The sequence below is a fragment of the Sarcophilus harrisii genome, chromosome 1 (genome assembly GCF_902635505.1).
Source record: "Sarcophilus harrisii chromosome 1, mSarHar1.11, whole genome shotgun sequence".
NCBI classification, from domain to species: Eukaryota; Metazoa; Chordata; class Mammalia; order Dasyuromorphia; family Dasyuridae; genus Sarcophilus; species Sarcophilus harrisii.
In genome coordinates, this window is record NC_045426.1 from 91,455,169 (window position 1) to 91,476,409 (window position 21,241).

At 34.6% G+C, this 21,241-nt stretch overlaps 1 protein-coding gene across 11 annotated transcripts in view; it reads right to left on the bottom strand.

Moving 5' to 3' along the window:
* The window catches only part of MAP4 (microtubule associated protein 4), a 205,729-nt gene that overhangs the window by 26,394 nt on the left and 158,094 nt on the right, over positions 1 to 21,241 (bottom strand). For 10 of the 11 annotated variants that reach the window (XM_031960997.1, XM_031960973.1, XM_031960964.1 and 7 more), the window contains 2 exons: positions 3,002 to 3,102; positions 1,971 to 2,192 (listed from right to left, as the gene is read on the bottom strand). In XM_031960997.1, coding sequence (XP_031816857.1) covers positions 1,971 to 2,192; positions 3,002 to 3,102 — 323 coding nt within the window. The remainder of the gene's footprint in view (positions 1 to 1,970; positions 2,193 to 3,001; positions 3,103 to 21,241) is intronic. The other variant, XM_031960989.1, reaches the window with a different exon arrangement.

The window sequence follows — 21,241 nt, forward strand, 5'->3', positions numbered from 1 at the left end:
TATTATCTGCTTAGCTTTATAAAACTTCTGCAAAGTAGGGTTTACAGATGTGGAAACTGATGCTAAGGCCCAGAACACACTGTCCTAAGTGTGGGGTTGGATCAGAATTCAGCTCTTCCTTACTCCAAGCATTCTCTAACTGCCACAAAAGAAAGGCATTTCACCATTTTAAGGGAAGTATTGATGAACAAGAAGGCAAAACAAGAGAATTTTTTAGGTCACCAACACTGAGACTGGGAATTTTGAAGATGCGACTTTGTATTTTAAAATGTACTAAAATTCAATTTAAACTTACATAATACAATCTCACAATTGTGACCCTGTATCCTGGCAGATTAAAAGTCAGTCTTGGAAGTACTGGTCACAGACCTCCAAGACAATGGAGACCAGGAGTTCCAAAGCAGTCACAAACATGTCCTGACAAGGAAGTTCTATTCCCATGACTTAATATAAGGAAGAGAATTCACAATGAAACAAAAAACACCCGATTCCAACTGGAAATGTTCTCTTGGGGGACTAGGCTGAGTCAATACTCCTGAAGAGAGGAGCCCTGATGCTGATGCCTGAGGCCTGACTATGCTCTTCATGACCCCCTCCCCAGGGGACAGCTAGCAAGTCCGAGCACCCTCTGTGGGCCTGGGTTCATTAATCAAATGAAGGGGTAGCTCAGCACTCCCACTAGCTGCAAATCCCAATGTTTCGCTCTATTTTGAAGCAGAAAAATTAAAGACTAGGATTTCACAGAGATGCAAACTGCTGAAGCTCAGAAAGGATAAAGGAGCTACCCTAATGTAAGTAAGCCCACAGTCAAAGGGCAGAGCCAGGAAAAGAATTCAGGGTACCTCCCTCAATCTTTTTTTCTTCTTTGATTCTTGTAAGCACAGGATGAGTTAAGACAGAAAAATTCCCAGGAAGCAAATGATATTTAATTTTTAATTTAATTTTTTTTTGCCTTTATTGCTTTAGTAAATGGCAATGGTGATACTATGTTTAGCATCTGTCTGCCTTTCTGAGCTTTCAGAGGACTTTTACCTATCTTATTCCTACCTGTTACTCTTATAGAGAAGCTAGGACTCATGTCATCACATCTATTCTGTAGCCAAGGAAGTTTCAGAAGCATTAAATGACAAGGATACAATCACAGGGTGAGTGGCAGGAAAAAAATATAGGCCTATAGACCTTTTGACAATATACCCAGCATTCATTATATTACATAATGTTAAATTAATGGAACAAATAAGGGAACAATTAGTAAAAACACAAAATAATCAAAGCAAAACAAAACAGAAATATCTAGAAAATATATCCAGTTTAACTCTAGCAAAGAGTTAAAATAAGACTGAGAAAGAACAGGATAAATCAAATAATTATTCTGGAAACAAAGAGCAGTTTCCTGTCTATTAATAAGTTGAAGAAACCTGATGGAGAGAACTTACTGAGAAAGCAACTAAGAAGGCTTTTTTTTAGATTTGTGGGTTTTTTCTTTTCATTTTTTTCCTACCTTGATGGAGCTCCCTAATTTATGAAGACTGAAAGGACAACAGCAAGTTCTGATAACAATGCCCTTACATTCACTAGTATTCAAAATGATCAGTGCAGAAGGCGGAGGAAATTATGAAAAGCAAAGTCATCACTGGGTAAGGACGTGTATATAACAGATAGATCTTCGGTCAAGTTATAGCTTTGGTTAGGTAGTGAATGTGCTACAAGAGCATATATAGTTCACAGTAGGGCAGAGAATGGAAACTGTGTTAAGAAACATGTCTCAGTGTGATAGTTGCCCCCAAATTATTGGAAAAACCTACTTTTTTAACCTTTTGTCTTCAAAAATCTGGGCACATCAGAGATGAAGTTTGCCTCTGTCTTATTACCACTCTGGTGCTTTTACCAAACTGTTGAAACTTTCGGGCTGATGGTGGGAAGAGAGACCGTTGGGAGCTTTCCCACAAAGTCCCTGAGAGATTACTTACCTTTGGTTTTCCATCTCTTGAAATTAAGGAAGAGGACCGGGTGGCGGCAGTGGCGGCAGCAGGTCGTTTGGGTGGGGTGGCTGATGCTAGGCCTGGAGCAGGGCTCATGGGTTTTTTGCTTGGTCCACCAGGAAGGGTGGAAACTGGCCTCTTGGGGGTGGGAGTGGGCACTGATTTGGTTTTCGGAGTAGCAGTCTTTGCAGATGGAGTAGTGGTTGATGGCTTTAGGTTCGTTGATTTATTTTGGTTTATTTTGGTTTTAAGATAAGCATCCAATGATACACACGCACACACACAAAAGAACAAAAACAATTTTTTAAACCAAAAAAAAAAAAAAAAAAAAAAAAAAAAAAAAAAAAGCATATTTTAAAATTAAATTGAAAGCAATGAAAGTATATAGGAAATGATGCCTACAGCAAAATGAAAATTAACATTCTGTTTTCTGAATTTAATAAATTAAATTAAGTTAAAATTAAACTAGAATAAAGGTAAGAAAATGGGAAAGCAACCTTGGAGCATAATTTTGCATGGCTGATACTTTAAGTTTACTAAAAGCTATATTTAGGATTCAATTTCAGAATATATGCTTTAGCAGATAATGATGGTACTGAAACATAAACTGCCATTAGATTTATCCATGAAATGACTGTGTCGATTATCCTTATCAAAGTTTTCAAACTTTTCAATGACTAAATCTTTCAAAATTACTCTAAAAATAGGCAATTATCTTCATAAATAATGATATCAACATCCCCTGAAATGTTTCAAAAGAAATTCAGAAAGATGAGAATATAAATGGAAAGATAAAGGTTGTAAAAGGAAGGGGAGACGACCATGCCTAGGATTTTTTTAAAGCATTTCATGAGGTAATTAACTTTGTGTCTCTTTTAATGAAAGTTCCCCAAAACTCACCTCAAAAGTTCAGAAAACAGAACTTAAATCTGTGGTCAGAACAGCTAGAGAAATTATTATATACTGAAAAAGAAAGAAACTTGCAGAACAAGAATACATTAGAAAATTCTTGTACCTACCTTTGTTTTCTTCTCTGGGCTTGGGGGGAGCTCCTTGTTCGGAGGAGCAGTGATATCATTTCCATTCAAATTTGCAGATGGCTGAACTTCGTCTGGTTTAGCTGTTCCAAAAGGAAAAAAAAAAAAATTAAGCTTAAACGAATGCCTGTTTAACCCATTTGTCTGCTGAATCGTGCTTTACAGTGCAACAGAAGCAGACCACTAACATTTTGTTCTGAAAAACCAAAGGGATTTTGCTGCCTAAAGCTGAGAAGACTTTTGAGTTCTTTCCATTGTAAAGGGAGTTGGTTTGGGATACCGGAGATGAACGCGCCTTTCCAGAGGGGAGAATAGAACCTGACTGGGTTTTACACAAATGTTCAATTGATGGCAGTGGCCTTTGCTGTTTGATTCCCCTTCCCTGGAGGCAAAAAGGAAAGTTTGCCACCAAACTGCTGGCTCCGTGATACACAAGGGACAAAAACCTCTTCTATTAGAAGCTATCTTTTAGAATGAAAGTGGGAGGAAAGCCAGCCGTTCATCCAGTATACCACTACCTTATAAAATCACTATTTCACACAAGGATGTAAAATTAACCTGTCCCAATTCTAAAAGCGACCTAGATTCCCAATAGGAGTATCGACACTCATTTAAAAAAACAAACAAACAAAAAAAAAAAACCAGCAGAAAGCCCATGCCAAAAAACAAAGCACTAAAGACATGTTTAACAGTAATCTTGTGAGGAGGATACCTTGAATTTCTTAAGGAAACATCACTATAACACATGGAGTCTGTGAAGGATTTAACAAATTAAATCCTAAGAACTCTTATTATATTGTTATATTTATATAACAGGGTATTGGTTACCCAGGATAGTACAGTATTTGAGAACCCAGCTTCTAAGAGATCTAATACCCAACTAGATTTCTCCTATTTCCCAAATGTGGTTATCAAAGGACCAGTACAAAGCCCGAAATACAGCAGTAAGGAGCCTTTGCTACACCCATTCACCCAACTCTTCTATTTGTCCTTGACCAATTAGTAATAAACATTGTACATTATAATAGCAGTGGTAATTGTGTCATGATCAATTCAATGCTTACATAAAAATAGTGATGACAAGAACAACTTTAAGTTCATATAAATGGCAAAAATAATCAGATTAACACTGCCAAGATGCATACTTCTTCACAGAGGTCTAGAGCTTTCTCTCGTTTAAAAGAATCAACTTAATCACAGGAGGAAATTTATTATAGGATTGATGGTATTAGGGGTTAATAAACTTAACTTTTCCATTTTTTTATATCAATTTTCTTGCAAAAGGTTTTTGTTATTTTTGTTGTTTCGTCTTCTGACCATTTCAACAATCCAAGAAGCTCACAGTGACCTCCTCTGAGGAAGTTACAAAAATATAAAGAAAGATAACAGGTCCTATGCCATAAAATTCCTTTTTTATGTTTGTAAGACATCATTCTTATGCAATCAAAAACACATTTCAATTGCAATTGAAAGTCTCTTATGTTTCTCTAACTAGGTCAAACTTATCTCTCCTATTTTTACCCCCTCATCTTACTGAACACAGCAGGTTCTTCTTGAAGACATTAAATGACAAGTTCTAAAATTTAGGAACAACTTCATAGCCATATGAAGGTCACTGCCTTTTATGAAATCAGAAGAAGCACAACTGAATGAATTTATTAAACAGCATCATCAAAACATCAAAGGATTGGACTTTTGAAAGGTCACTCTGGTGATACCTAAACTCAACCAAAAGCCTGAGTAGGAACCTTGAGTCTGGCCACACGCTAGCCTTCCTGAATTCCGAGATGGGTTAACACCACAAGGTTGAGTACCAGGTAATTATATATATATATATATATATATATATTATCATAGTGACCAATGAGTTCTCTAAAGGATATAGAATTGAAGTAATATTGAACAACAGTGAGGAAATGGAAACCACAGGACACTTAACCAAAGAAATTGGTGACAATAATTATGAAACAACTTGCCTAGGTCATACAGCTAACAAGTGTCTAAAGGTAAATTTGAACTCAGGTTTTTCTTACTCTAAGCCTGTGCTCTATCCACTACACCATTAAGTTGCCCCAATCCTATTCTTTTTCAAACTTTTCCCTAGTCTATTTTTCAGAGAAATACTGGACTGTCTCAGTAGGTCCAAGAGCGTTTCTTACATTTCAACATTGTAGGAACTGGGTAGGAAAAAGAAAAGGACAAAGGCACAAATATTGGTTTTATATTCACAAATGCCCCTTTTTACACAGAATAATCCTTCATTTCATCTTCAAATTCGTATCATCCTGGCTATTAACAATTGATTTTTTCATAATTTAATAAGCACCCAAAGCATGTTACAAGATATAAATGTAGCAACAAGTACATCTTTTCTAAAGTAGTATTCTGAAATAGGAAATGGAATGAGATACCCAAATAAGAAAAAAACAAAAATTCTAGTGGTTAGACTCATTTCTTAAATAATGATTCCTTCCTAATGCTGAATGACATACATTTTTGCATAGAGAAATCTGTTTTCCTTCATGATATTTGGAGGGAAGGGAGTTGGTTTTGTTCAATAGGGCAGGCGTGAGGAGAAGAAGAAAGGAATGCTTGCCAAGTGGAAAGAAGAATTAATACGGATCCCAAGGATCAAGTCCTGATTTAATCCCACACACAAACAGGCCCTTGTAAATCAAATCTTTTTTTTCAACCATAGAATGGCAGTGATTACCTGTGCTCATTTTTTTGGTAATGGGACTTCTGTGAATAAAAAAGAGATATTACTTTTAAAATTCTTTAAGATTTCAGAGAGAAGCGGCACTAGATAAACATGATGTATTACTGACTTGAGCTGCCAAATGGCAACTCACATATACAGTTTGCTTAGCGAGTGTAGCACTAGAAGCCCTACTTTGTAAATCAAAACCAACAAATTTAGGAACGAAAGGAGTCTCATATAATGGAAACTTGCCGAATGAGAACACATGGGTAACTACTATGGTATTTTTCTAGGCTCACTCTATGTTGTGCTTCCTTCATGCCTACAATATTGAGATTCCTTCAGTGAATTTTCAGAGGTTGTTATGAAACTATCAGTTAACTATACCAGCAGGCAGAAATACTGTTATGGTGGTTACTCTTACTAACTCCCTAGACTTTAGGTACTGGTCATTAGATAACTATTAATTCTGCCATCTTTAATATGAATACTTCTTAATTTCTGCAAGGATCTACGGTTTAGTAGGAATAGATACAATTTCCACTAAAACATAATCCAATTCAACCACGTGTAAACAAAGAGAAAAAAATCAAGTTGAGAGTCCTGATAACTTCCTTTTAGGACACTAACAAGGTGCTAATACTTAAACCCAGAAAAACAAAAATAGAGAAAAAAAAATTATTATATCAGCACAACTGACCATATTAATTACAAAATCAACAGAAATTTTATAATTACATCAATTTTAAAAAAAGCCTATCACAAAATACAACCACCATTCTTATTAAAAACACTAGAGAGCACAAGAGTAAGTGAAGATTTTCTCACAAGGATTGGTAATAACTACCTAAAACCATTAGTAGTAATTCCTGAAATGGAGATAAAAGCCTTCCCCATAAGATCAGTGTGAAGCAAGGATGCTCATTATCTCTATTATATTATCTCCAATATTGTACTAGAAATGCTAGCTGTAGCAATAAGAGAAGAAAAAGAATTTAAAAAAATTAGAATAGGTAATAAAGGGAAAAGACTATCCCTTTCTGCAGATGATGTAATAGTATATTTAGAAACTAATAAGAGAATCAACTAAAAGAACTACTTGAAATAATTAACTACTTTAGAAATCATCACCATATCTATTACCAACAAAGTTCAGCAGGAGAGACAGAATTTTAAGAAATTCCAATTAAAATAACTGTAGGCAACATAAAATACTTGGTAACATACCAAGGTAAATCCAGGAAATATATGAACACAATTATAAAACACTTCACATAGATAAAGTCAGATCTAAACAAATGGAAAAATATCATTTGCTAATAAGCAGAGCAAGCCAACATAATAAAAATAACAATTCTATCTAAATTAAAATTCAAAAAAATTATTTTATAGAACTAGATAAAATAATGCCACAATTCATCTAGAAGAAAAAATGTCAAAAATATCAAGGGAACTATGAAAAAAGTGCAAAGGAAGATGGCAAAGTTGTATGAGATCTTAAAATTTGTTAATAATAACAAGTTAAGTGTACATCTATGGATAAGGGAAGAATTTAGGATCAAACAAAAGATAGAGAGAATTGCTTGATTTAAAATGGGTAATTCTGATTATATTAAATTTAAAAGATTCAGCAGAAACAAAATCAATGCAACTAAGATTAAAAGGAAAGCAGAAAAAAATTTAAGAACAAGTATCTCTGATAAAGGCTTCATTTCTCAATTATATAAAGAACTAAGCCAAATTTATAAGACTATAAATCACTGCTCAGTTGATAAATGGTCAAAGGCAGTTTTCAGATGAAGAAACCAAAGACATCAATGTCTCATGAAAAAAAAATACTTTAATCACTATTGATTAGAGAAAGGGAAATTAAAACACTTTACACCTATCAAATTGACTATATGACAGAAAAGGAAAATGACAAATGATGAAGGGAATGTGAGAAAATTGAGACACTAATACACTGTTGGTAGAGTTGTAAACTATGCTCTTTGACTCTGCAATACCAGATCAATATCCTAAAGAGGGTTTTTTGGGGGAGGAGATAGGAGGATTGAAGGAGAGAAGGATAGGTTTGTATAAAAATAGATATAGCAGCTCTTTTGTGAAAGCTAGGAATAAGAAATTCAGGGAATACCCATCAATTGGGGTTTGGCAGAATAAGCTGCAGAATATGACTGTAATGAAATATTATTGTGCTAAAGGAAATGAGCAGGATGATTTCAGAAAAATTTGGAAAGATTTACATGACTTGAAACAGAATGAAGTGAAAACAACTATAAATGATTTATTCTCAGGAGGACAATGATTCAAGACAAAACCAAAAAAGTTAAGGTGAAAAACGTAATTTCATTCCAGAGAAAGAACTGATAGAGTCTGAATACAGACTGAAATATACTATTTTTCATTTTCTTTTTTTCTTTATTCTTTTTTTATCTTTGGTTCATGTTTTCTCACACAAAAGGACTAATAAATATGTTTTACATGATTATATATGTGTAACCTATTATAAAATGGCTTGCCATCTCAGAAAGTGGGAAGGGAAGGGAGGAATGAAGGGAATTTGGAATTCAAACATGTAATAAACAAATTTTGAAAATTCTTTACATATGTGACTGGAAAATATATTAAATTCTTTAAAGTAAATGAAGGGTGCTCAAACAGTAAAAAATAAATAAATAAATAAATTATGTGCTTTCCTTCACCTCACAGAACATAACTGGGAACAGTAAGTGTAAATTGCAGACATACAATTTCAGGCTTGAATAAAAACAGTTGGGTCTAGGAGCCAGAAGTAAATACTGCTGAAAAGTGGAATGGGTAGTATGATCTTTCATTAGAATGCCTCCAACTAGGGGCATCTGGATGGTGCAGTAGATAGAGGACTGGCTCTGAAGTGAAGAGGATCTGAGTTCAAATCAGACCTCAGATACTCAATACTTCCTAGCTCTGTGACTCTGGGCAAGTCACTTAATCCCAATTGCCCCAGCAAAAAAATAAATAAATAAGAATTCCTCCAACAAAAGTTGAATATCACTTATGGGGGATCAAATTACATGGTAAATTAAATCCATTACAAGCCAAGGATTTTATGATTCTATCAGCAATGTCCATGAATTGATGTGGTTGAAAAATTCATTATCTTTACAATCCTACTTTGAAACTCCCAAATGAAGAAATAGCCCTTTCCATTGAAGGCTGCAGACACTTTCTCTGCAACTTTCATTTTAGCAAGCACTTAATAAATGCTAATTGATTGATTGGAGACTTGGTGGGAGCACTTAGAGGATAAGTTACTTTCTTAGGGTGATACAACCCCTATATATCAGAGTCAGGACATAATTAATATATAAAATGTATCCCTAATGAATATGAGCTAAAGGTAGGGAGGTCAGGAGTAAGATAAGGGATACATACTGATTTTCATTAGTTAAAATTCTAATACATTCTTAAAAGACAGGCCGAGTACTAGTTTATTTGACTAAAATTTAGAAACAACTCACATTTCTCTAATGCTTTGAGTTACTGAAAGCTAAGTAGTAAGACAAAGAAAAATGAGGAGAAAATGGTATCTTATCAAGTGTTCAAGCATTTGTACAATGCTTTATGGTTTACAACAAACTTTCCCCATAGGGGAAAGTTAAACAATACAAGTATCAGTTTCCCTATTTTACAGATGAGGATACATGGGTGTATGATCATATAGCTAGTAAGCTGTAGAAGCAGAATATGAAAGCATTTTTGAAAAAAGGTACTACATGGCCAGAAGCTGGAAAATGAATGGATGCTCATCAATTGGAGAATGGTTGAGTAAATTGTGGTTATATGGATATTATGGAATATTATTGTTCTGTAAGAAATGACCAGCAGGACGAATACAGAGAGGATTGGCGAGACTTACATGAACTGATGCTGAGCGAAATGAGAAGAACCAGGAAATCATTATATACCTCAACAGCGACACTGTATGAGGATGTATTCTGATGGAAGTGGATTTCTTCAACAAAGACAAGATCCAACTGAGTTTCAATTGATCAAGGACAGACAGAAGCAGCTACACCCAAAGAAAGAACGCTAGGAAATGAATGTAAACTGCTTGCATCTTTGTTCTTCTTCCCAGGTTATTTATATCTTCTAAATCCAATTCTCCTTGAGCAACAAGAAAACTGTTCGGTTCTGCACACATATATTATATCCAAGACCCACTGCAACCTATTTAACATGTATAGGACTGCTTGCCATCTTTGGGGAGAGGGCGGAGGGAGGGAGGGGAAAAATCGAAACAGAAGTGAGTGCAAGGGATAATGTTGTAAAAAACTACCCTGGCATAGGTTCTGTCAATAAAAAGTTATTTAAAAAAAAAAAAAGAAAGAAAGAAAGAAAAAAGGTACTACATTGCTACACAGAATACCAAAGAATCATAAAATCTCAAGGAGACCCCAAAATAACCTTAACAAAGCATCTAGTGCTATACAATGTAAATGGGTTAGCACTTCAGCTTTATCAGCAGTTTTGTGAATCTGCATTTGAAGAAACCAAGAGACTCATTCATGCCTTAGCTCACTGACAGCAGTGGTGAACTTTTCAGGGGCTCTGCATTTACACAAGGAATGAAGGCTCCTACCTCATAAAGTTTTTCTTTCCAGGGCAGCTCAAATCAATTCAGATTCTCATAGAACTCATCTCATCTCTGTCCCCGTCTTTCTTCAGACCCAACAATGCAGGAAGCAACAGACTTCTCATACAAAGAAGTGATGCTTAGAGAGATGATCCACCAGAGACAGGATCCGAGCTACTAGACAGAACATCTTTGCTCAAACTCAGACAAAGAAACAGAATTGAGGGCATAATAAATCAAAGGGGTAGAGCAAGAGAAGGAAGAAATCTCTTTCTGGGGAAATGAATGTCATTTCTAGGTGCAAACAAGAACAATGTTTGGAAAACCTTAAAGCTTTGAGCATCAGATCTTGCCCATCTCATAGATTTTCACCCAGTAAAGTCACCCTGTCATTTCAAATCAGGTGATGAATCCAAAAAAAAAAAAAAAAAAAATCAACCAACAAGCATTTACTGTTTACCTTGTATCTAGTAGCATGAAAAGAAATGAAATCTATGAGGAAGGAGTAAGGAGAGAGAGACTCCCAAGAATAGCAGGCAGTTTAAGCACAAAGGCTGGAGTGTCATAAGTGAGGAATAGAGACAAATAGAGACTAAAATTTGTTTGGATCACAAAGTACAGAAATGGAAGTAATGTCCAGTTCTTTATCTAAAGACAGTAGGAAGTCACTGAAGTTGAGTAAATGGAAGTCACAATCAGATCTGTGGGAAATGATTTTAGCAGCAAAGTGGAAGATGAACAAAAGGAGTCAGAGGTGGAGAGGTGGAGAGACTAATACGGAAGACAAGAGGTAAGGTTATAACTACCTGAGTGGAGAAAAGGAGATTCAAGAGATACTGTGATGTAAGAACTGATCGGAGATGTAAAATAATGGAGAGAAATTTAGGACAATGCTGAGATTACGAACCTGGGTCAATAGAAGGATCGTGATACCTTTAACAGACTAGGAACACTTGAAAGAGGGCAGCCTATGGGGCCACGATGAGTTTAGATAAGTTTAACATTTCTCTGGGACATGCTGTTTGAAATATTCACTATGCAACTGGTGATGCAGGACTGAAGCTCATGAGAGGACTGAATATATACATCCAGGAGAATATATACAATGGGAGCTAAATGAATACAGACTGTAACATTAATCCACATGGGGCCAGATGAAGCTTCTTAAGAGGGAAGGAGACAAGTCAGAAGCTTGGTGAACATCTAACTATGATGTGGAAAAGCCAGAAAAAGGCAGTGAAAAATAGCAGTGAGACATGTAGGAAGAGAGGTGTGAAAACCTAGAAAGAATATGCAGAAGAGAGAGGTCAGCTACATCAAAGCAACAGACAAGTTCAAAAGAAGATAAAGATAAGATCATCAGATTTGATAAATAAGAGATGAATGGTAACTTTGGAGAGGATAACTTTAGTTGAATGATGAAACAGAAAGCCAGATTACAAAGGGAAGAGAAGAGAGTAAAGACAACTCTTAGAAGGAGTTTAGCTGAGAGTGAGAGAATGGGGTCAAGACTACTGAAGGTTTTTCAAGGATAGGGAAACATAGGCATGTTTTAAGGTAGTAGGGAAAAAACTAGTGGATAGAGAACATTAAAGATTTCAGTAAGAGGGAGAAGTCAGGAAGGGATGGGTCTGAGTTGCCTTGACAAAAAAAAAAAAAAAAAAAAAAAAAAAAAGGCCACTTTTTATCTGAAACTGGAGAAAAACAGTGAGTGGGAGATATCAAGGAGTTCTGAGATGAAGAGGAAAAAAGAACTCTTTACATAGAATGGTTTTAATTTTTCCTCAATGAAGTAAAATAGAATATCCTTAGCAAAGTGGAAAATGAGTAAAAAGGGCGTGGGTGTGTGTGCACATGTCTGGCATAAATTCAGAATGAGGGGGAGATACAGGGAATCGACTAGTGAGGAAGAAAAGGACTGGCTTGCTTCAGTGAGGACTCAAGTGAGTTTGGACAGCATAAATTTGTAATTATCTATTCAGAGTGGTTGTGAGATATCCTTCACTTTCATTCAGCATAGGAGAAGAGGAAGCAGATAAAGGTGTGGTAGGAGTAACACAGGGCTGAGTTTTGGCAAGAAAAGAACAGATAAAGCAAAAGAAGGTTAGGATTGAACAGCAGAGAATGGTATAAAACCGGAAAGGACCTCATCAAGTATAAATTATCTAATTCTTGTGGGGCAATTAAATGGTTACTAGATTTCAATTCATTAAACCATCCATTTGCAAACAACAGCACCATTCCAGTAAATATGCTTTAATTTCTCTTTTAATTAGAAGGTTGTTTACTTTCTAACACAAAACGCAATACAAATTTAGGAAGATGTCTTCATTATGGGTGTAAGTATTGAAAACTGCCAAATCCTCTTCATTAGTTCTGGGGCCTGATTGAACAAAGTTAATTATTCTAAGCACTATGACAATCTCCTTGAAAGGTAACCTAAGGACACAACCTTACCAGAACTATAAAGACCACATTGTCACACTGAAAAGTGCCACCTTTTAGTAAGGATTCCTTAGTGTTCAGTAACATACCTAGGGCTGCTGGATAGGGATAGTTACAGAATTCTTATGACCAAGCTTAAGAATGCATTTCAGTAAAAGTCAGGAGAAAATAGGCATTAGCCTTCCCCTTGTGTTTCATGATTTCAACAACTATGAAATCTTCATATATTCCACATATATTCCAGGAGGTCAAAGAAAGGGAACAACTTCAGAATATGTTTTTCATTCAAAGGCCAGTTTACCTAAGTTTTAAAAGGCTAAGGGAGACCAAGGGGTGATGATTTTTTTTTAGCCAGACACTTATGAAAAGTATCTAATTAAAGGGTTACGTCCAAAGGAATATACCTATATCAATGGAATCAAAGATCATTGAAGAATTGGATTTTATGTCTTATAGTCAACACAATAATCATCCTTTAAAAAAATAACAACAACAACAAGTAGTTTCCATCAGTCAGATAACAAATTCAGATGGATTAGGAAAAGAAATCTGAGTAACACACCAGTCACATCTTAGATTGTTGTAATCAATCTTGCAAAAACAAACAAAAAAAACCCTCACATACTAGTTGGAGAAACTATATTTGAATAGAAGCTATAATACAGTGAGACTTCAGTAGGCTCTATATTACTTAAGACCACAATATAATGAGTTTCTATAATGCCTACTATTTTAATATTCTTACAATCATTACCATAACACCTCTTAAAAAGTAAAGAGAGTAACTTGAAATTTTCACTGCTCAGTATTATCAATAATGGATAAATTCAAGCTGCTAAAAAAGCTTTGGCTAACCTATTTGTCGTTTTCTAAAGCTCAATATTTAACTATAAAACTGCTCACGTTCCAGATTCTCTAACTCTAACCAAGACCATATAAATACTGAAAAACTGTACAGCTTGGAACTCCATGAATCTATATTTGTCAGTTTAAATGTGATTTTTCTTAGTGTGTATCTACTCAAATTTTGACCCTAAAAGGGCAGGGATAGAGAACAGGTAGAGATAGGAACTAATCTAAAGGAATTTGCATGAAAAATTTCAAATCGGCTATCATAGCTGCTACTGTTGATGTTATAGCAGCTCTTCTGTGTCAGGAACTTAGTTATTACCTCATTTAGTCCTCTCAACAATCCTAAGAGGTAAATGCTCTTATGATGTCCATTTTATAAATGAGGATATTGAGGCAGACAAATGAACCTATTTGTTCAGAATCACACAGTAGCTAGAGAGTGTCTGAGACTGGATTTGAACTCAGGATTCTTTGGCTCCAGACCCAGTGTTCTATCTCTGGAAAAGTCACCTCGTTTGGTTGTCCAAGTGTTGATGAATGAATGAATAACAAAGCATGACTGAGTGCCAGACAAAGTTGGGAACAACATGAATAGACAGAAAAAAAGTGGAAAAAAAAAGTTTCGTCTTTTTTTAGCTATCCTACAAAAAGAAGGATCAAAGGAGGAATGGTACAATGAGGAAAGTACTGGGAAGAGAGAAGGCAGAAGCTGTTTAATTTATACTTTGCCTCTCTTTTTCTTTTCCAAGAATGCTGTAACAGAAAAGAAATACCAATAATAGTTAATATGTAATAGTAATACCAAGATAAATAAGGAGATAGTAAAAAAGAACTGAGCCACTGTCCCTCTTTGATGAGTTCCAGTTTTCTATTTTGCACAAAGCATGCTGCAAATAATCTGAAACATTTTGAGCAATGTGAGAAATATTACAAGACTGGAGAAGGTTAAATGTTTTCCTGATTTTTTTTTTAAGATTGGGGAAGAGGGAAAGAGAAAAGGAAATCTGAAAACTATAGGCCAGTGAGTTGACTTCAACTCCCAGAAAAAGTTCAGAACCAAAACTTATTCAAAGGAGAGTATATAGCTAGAAGAAAAGGATATAATGACAAAAAAGATTTTATAAGGATTTTTTAAGGAACAGGCCCAAATGAATTAATGAATTTGATCAAATGAAAATTACATAATTTTTACAAAAACATGAAATACCAAATAAACAGAAAAATAGAGAATTTAAAGAACCCAATTATAAGCATCAGAAAGGCAGAAATCACATCTAGGGTTTTTAAATTTTAGTTGACAATGAATGAGGTCCTCTCTTTACTGTAACAACACCATTAAAGACACTCAATACAAACTCAGTGAAAAACTGGAACATACATCTAATATTTATCCACTATTTTCTTTGTAGATGGGTGAAAAACAAGCAGTTCTGGAAAATTCCAAGCAAATTTTGTCAATTTTGGAAGCAATTATATTCTTGTCAACCATTTATGCTTAAATTACTCCCTCTTCTTCTCCCTCAACTCTGGATAAAACAGGGGCCATGTCCCTTTTAGGAATACCAAAGAGTAGCAATGTACAATAAACAAAAGTAAAACTGTTAATAACATTAACATTGGCACAAAGTATACAAAAGTACTTTATAGATACTTTAAAATTTAATTCTTTTACCCATCCCCAAAATAAAATTATCTAAGCATTTTTTTTTCATCTGTTACAAAAGAGTTAACTGAATTTCTGAGAGGATTAAGAAACTTGCCTACAGTCACTTTCAGCTATTAAGTATTTGGAAGAAAATCAAACCCAAGGCCCTCCTACCTCCAAGTTCAGTCCTCTTCCCACTAAAAAAAACCCCTAAATTTGCAGCCTCATAATTATGGGATTTTTTCACTCCATAAATTCTAGAAGATGAATACAATAGAAGGAAAAAAGGAAAGGTGGATGGAAACACAGAAGCCTATCCCCATTATTTATTTGTAGGCCTATGTACCAGTCATCATTTATTAAGTTATTAATATTTTATGTTTTTAAACCATGATTATTTCTGGCTATAACTTTGTACCTAGAATTGAGATGTATTTTTTTTTTTTAAACAAAGAAAAGCCAAACAATTGATACCCTGACCGATATAGAGAATTTTATTTAAGATTAAAATCCAATACTTCTCTGCCTCTTTGCTAGAAACTAGACTTCACTGTTGTCCTCCAGGGTAAAGGTTAGTTGTTAAAATTATTTTAAAGTTAACATACTTTGAGTGTTATTTTCATGTGAATTATTTATGAACTGGTACTGCTTATTAGCATGAGCTCATTAAAAAAATCCCATATTTTACTAAATTTACCATATTCGCCAATTCTTAATGCACAAGAGAACCAATGATGTAGTAGAAAGTGGAATATGGTGTCCTGCCTCTGAGTCTTGGCTTTGACCAAGTTATTTCTTCTCTGGACCTTTCTATGCTCCTCTACAAAATGAGAGCCATGAGGCTCCATGACCTCTAAGTTCCTTTCTGGCTCTAACTTTATGACCATATATCATAAATTATTAATACTCCAGTACATTCCCATGGCATTTATACAGCCAGGCTGTATAAATCTATAAGCATCTCACTTTTAGTTCCCACTCTTAACTTTCAAGAAAAGTTCTGCTAAGAAGACTTTAACATATATATTGGACTTTGACATATTTGGGATACCTGGGTAGTCTTTTTTCTGATAAAATTACAAGTTGTTTTTCAGAAGAATCCTAATATGCTTAGTTCTAACACTTAGTTCTAACAGTTTTTTCCTTCTTCAATTCTGTCAATCTCCTAAGTAGGCAGAGGAACCCAGTTATTTTAATTTATCTATTTATACTGATGATTTGGAGGATGGTTTTATATACTTAAATATTTGGCCATTCTTCTTTTAAAATTGCTCCTTCCTGGGGCAGCAAGATGGCGCAGTGGATAGAGCACCAGCCCTGATGTCAGAAGGACCCAAGTTCAAATCTAGATTCAGACACTTAACACTTCCTAGCTGTGTGACCCTGAATGAGTCATTTAACAATTAGCAATTGCCTCACCCAAAAAAAAAAAAAAAAAGGAATAAAATTGCTCATGCCCATTCTCATCCTTTGACTACATTTATCTAACAAATATACAGGAGACAATTCTATCTGCATATTGCAAACAATTATGTCCTCTTTATTCATCACACTTATGAGAAGAAATGATCTTTTTATAATATAAGATTAATTTATATTATCTTTTATTATATATTATATATACATATAAATTTATATATATTATATTTATAATATTATATTATCTTTACTAAACCTTATATTTTATTGTAGCTACATCCACAAAGTATCAGTAGATGGAGGCTAAGATACAAGAATTTTCAGGAAGTTGTGGTAATACAAGTTTTTATTTGTTATACTTACCCTCTCCCCAAACTTTCATCCAATAGGGTCATAGGCTCTACAGTTATAAGGGAATCCTATGATTAATTAAATCAAGGATTCTATGATTTTTTGGTTTTGCATAATGGAATACTTAGGAAGCCAGGTGAAGACTAGAGACTTCTCAGGGGCTGCAGGGGATAGAGCACCAGCCCTCAAGTCAGGAGGACCTGAGTTCAAATGTGATCTCAGACACTTAATACTTCTTAGCTGTGTGACCCTGAGTGAGTCACTTAATCCCACTTGCCTCAGGGGGAAAAAAAAGGAGAGACTTCCTCTCAGAATAATATAAAGGCATAATTGAAAATCTAGGATTGCAAAAGAAACTAATAAGATAATTATTCTTAAAAATTCAAGTTCACAGACCCCACATTCAGAATTTCTGGATAATTTAATTTTTAAAATTTCAATGATGAGAAAACCAAGGTCCTGAAAAACCAAGTAACTTGCATATAATGTCAGGTATAAAAAGGACATGAATAAAATTGGTTCTGACTCACATCAGGGCTCTTTGTTTCTACTTCATCATATTACCTTTAATCACCTGGTGTACTGAGAAAAATCAGTATCTTTCTCATGCAAGAATCATGTAACACCCTGTGCTTAGGCAGATCAATGACACTGTCAACAAGGTCACCCCATACCACCTCCCTGCTATGTTCTCACATGCCTCATTTGCCAATACAAGTTCCTCATAGCTCTTTGATTATATTCCTTCCCCCACTGAACATTTCACAATGTTTCCTTTATTTTCTTAGCCAAGCCAGTATCACAATAATTTACAACTGGACTCAGAACACATATCTTTTATATGATTTTACCCAACAGAAGTCACACACTGTCATCTAAAAATAAATAATCTCTGTTAGGATTTTTATGACAGTTCTCTTTTCCTTACCATCTATAAAATGAAATATAAACTCCTACTGTTCCTAGGCAAGACTTCAATCTGTCCTCAACCTATCTTCTAGACCTCATTATCATCCATAATCTTTACTGAATTCTAGCTACATGGTATACATTGAAACGTTTGGCTCGGCCAGTAAGAATACTCACTTATCATTCTGTCTACCCATCTTAAGACATAGGTTGGATTTTATTTCATCTACCTATCTGCTGACATTATTTTCTGTTCTGCTTTTCATTTAATGCAATCCTATTCATAGCTTCAGGAACCATCACCAAGTTTTACTTCAATCAAACAAACAAAATGTATCTATTAAGAAGCTAGTATGTTGACTAGGAACAAAAAACCAAAAGTGAAATAATTGCTTCCTTGAGGGAGCCTATATCCTAACTACTGAGACAAAATGCATACATAAAAATATGCAAAACAGTTCCAAGGTCATCTTGATGGCACTTGCAGCTGGGCAAATGAGGAAAGGTTTCATGTGCAGGGTGGTACAAGTGGGGTCTTGAATTTCACCTGGGATTTCAAGAGGAAGAAGTGAGGAATAAGGGCATTTCTAGCAAGAGAAATATCCAGTAAAAAGATAAAGATTTGGGTTTATATGCCAAGGAAACCAAAGGAGGAAGAAATGTGTACGGGCACATAAGGGTAAAACAACTGGAAACTAAGAACTTACCTCATTAATTGGGAATGACAATAGATTATGGCATATAAATGTAAGAAAATACTATTGTATCATAAGAAATGACAAAATGGATGGCTTCAGAAAAAATTGGGAAGATTTGTATTAAATGATAAGGAATTAAGAGAACCATTAGAAGAACTTATTCAATCACAAGACTTTGATTTCCGATCAGTGCAATGATTAATCACAACAGGACTGGTAATAATGCACGAAGTCAAATACTGGTAATGTTCTATTTACACATGCAGGAAATATTGGATTACGAGATTTTCCCAAATGACTCATAATATACTATTGATGTTAAGAAAGACTAGACCCACAAACATTAACTATATAAAATACTCTTCTGGATACAATGCTGCTCCTCCCTGATGTGAAGTTTGAGTTAAAATAGTCGACTGAATATACTGATTCTATTCTGAGTTCTGATTCTATTATCTTTCATTTCTCTCCATATTACATATGGTCAACATTGAAATTTATGATATTTACCTGCTACAAGTCACATTTCATACAGAACAAAAACCTCTTTTCAAGGTTTCCTGTAGGAAATTCTGGTAAACATTTTAGACAGTTTCCTAAGTGCAATTCTTCAACAGAAATGCCTTTGATACAATCCCTGTTGCCTAGGCATTTTTCAGTTCCTGAATCCCTTTCCCTAGCCCCAACAACAGCTAGTTGTTCTTTTAGGCAATAAGCAGAAAATGTATTCCTCAAGAATGAGGAAAATTTGGAAACCTTTTCTTTCTATTTTAATTTAATTAAATGTTTAATAAATAAGTAAATAAAATGATCTTACACTAAATTTCTCAAACTGGGCTGAAAATATAAATATAGATGGTTCCTAGAGACTAATTCCTGGGTTCTGAATTCTAAATTGAATCCTGACACAGATTTGCTGTTATACCCTGGGAAGTCACAACCTACTTAGGATGATGGATTTGAAGCTGGAAGGGGATTTTACTGTCTATTCCTCCATAGAAAAGAGCACTGACCTACTTATGAATATGTTGCGCAGACTAAATAGAAAATACAATTTCAAAGGCTTTAATAAACCTGACATACTACCAAAAATGCTCTCCAAACTACTAACTAGCTCAATTTACATAGCAAATATATTTGAAAGGTCATAAAAGGTCAAATATTAGTTAAAGGAGCCATGCACTTTAAAAGGACCAAGGGAATGCACTAGATAAAAGTACTAAAAGATGAATTCCTTCTAAACCTAATAATTGCTCCCAATTTACCTTTTATAAATGTATTCAAACGCTTATTAAGAGCTTTCTAATTGCAATGCCCCACTAAGTGTGATATGTAGGTCTGAATAAAGGACAATATAGGTGTATACTATCAACCAACGTTAAAACAGCTCATCATGATATGGATTTAGGTATATTGTTTATTCCCTTCAACATGTTCAGAAAATGTTCAGTTTTGTGTTCTCCCTTTTACCCTCCCCCCCAAACACAACAAAACATTGATGCTTTAAGAAAATTTCTAAAGAGAAATCTTGAATTGGAAAAAAATTGAGTATCTGTTTCTTAATATCAACACAAAGTTTATTTTTTTGAAAATGGAAGAAATGAAGGGAAAAAGAAGGGAAGACAAGAAAAATCCAGGAAATACTCCAGAATACTTTCTGAGGCATTAGAGGCCATTTAAAAGCAACCCTAGCAATTCTGAATAGTTTGAGTATCGGGAGGAAAGAAAAGAATTAGATAATTAGATGTTAAAAGTAGTCAGGGAAAACCAATAAATGTTTCTGACACTCTTTTATATATATATATATGAGATCTAATACAGTAAACTACCAACTCGATAGCTTTGGCCCTGGAATCAGAAAGATGGGAGTTCAAATTTAGACTAGATACTTATGAGCTTTGTTAGCTTGGGTAAGTCTGCCTCAGTTTCCTCAATTGAAAATGAAGATGCTAATAGTACCTACTTCTGATGGGTTACTGTAAGGATAAAATGAGATAATATATTGAAAGCATTTAGCACAGTGCCTAACAGAGTTAGCACTTAATCAAAAACTATTTTCTTATTTATATCCTTCCTTCCAGGGACTTTCTCAAGGTCACACAGTGGCAGATCTGGGATTAAAACCCAGTGTTCCTTCCCCTATGAAACATATTTGCAAATCGGAGATTAAAGTGATATGTATCCTTTCTCAATTCTAGAAGAATTTTAAGATTAAAAATTCCATTTTGCCCTTGAATATCACTAAATATTCTCCAAGATTTTGAGTTTAAAAAGACTTTACAGGCCATCTAGTCCAACACCTCCTTTTTAAACCAATAACAAAGTCCAAACAGAGGATAAGTAATAACAAAGATTCTAAGTTGATATTTTTTCAAGAAAAGTATTTTAAATCTACAAATCAAAATACTTTCATACACTCATTAATATGCTAGAATAGTATGGGCTTATGGTATCCAGATTCTACAACCAACAACTATTCTGATAGCTTTAAGATGATCATTAACAAGAATGAAGAATGATAATTTGCCACATTTTTTACCCTCAAACAAAAAAAGAAAAATACCCATTTAACATTCTAATTTAC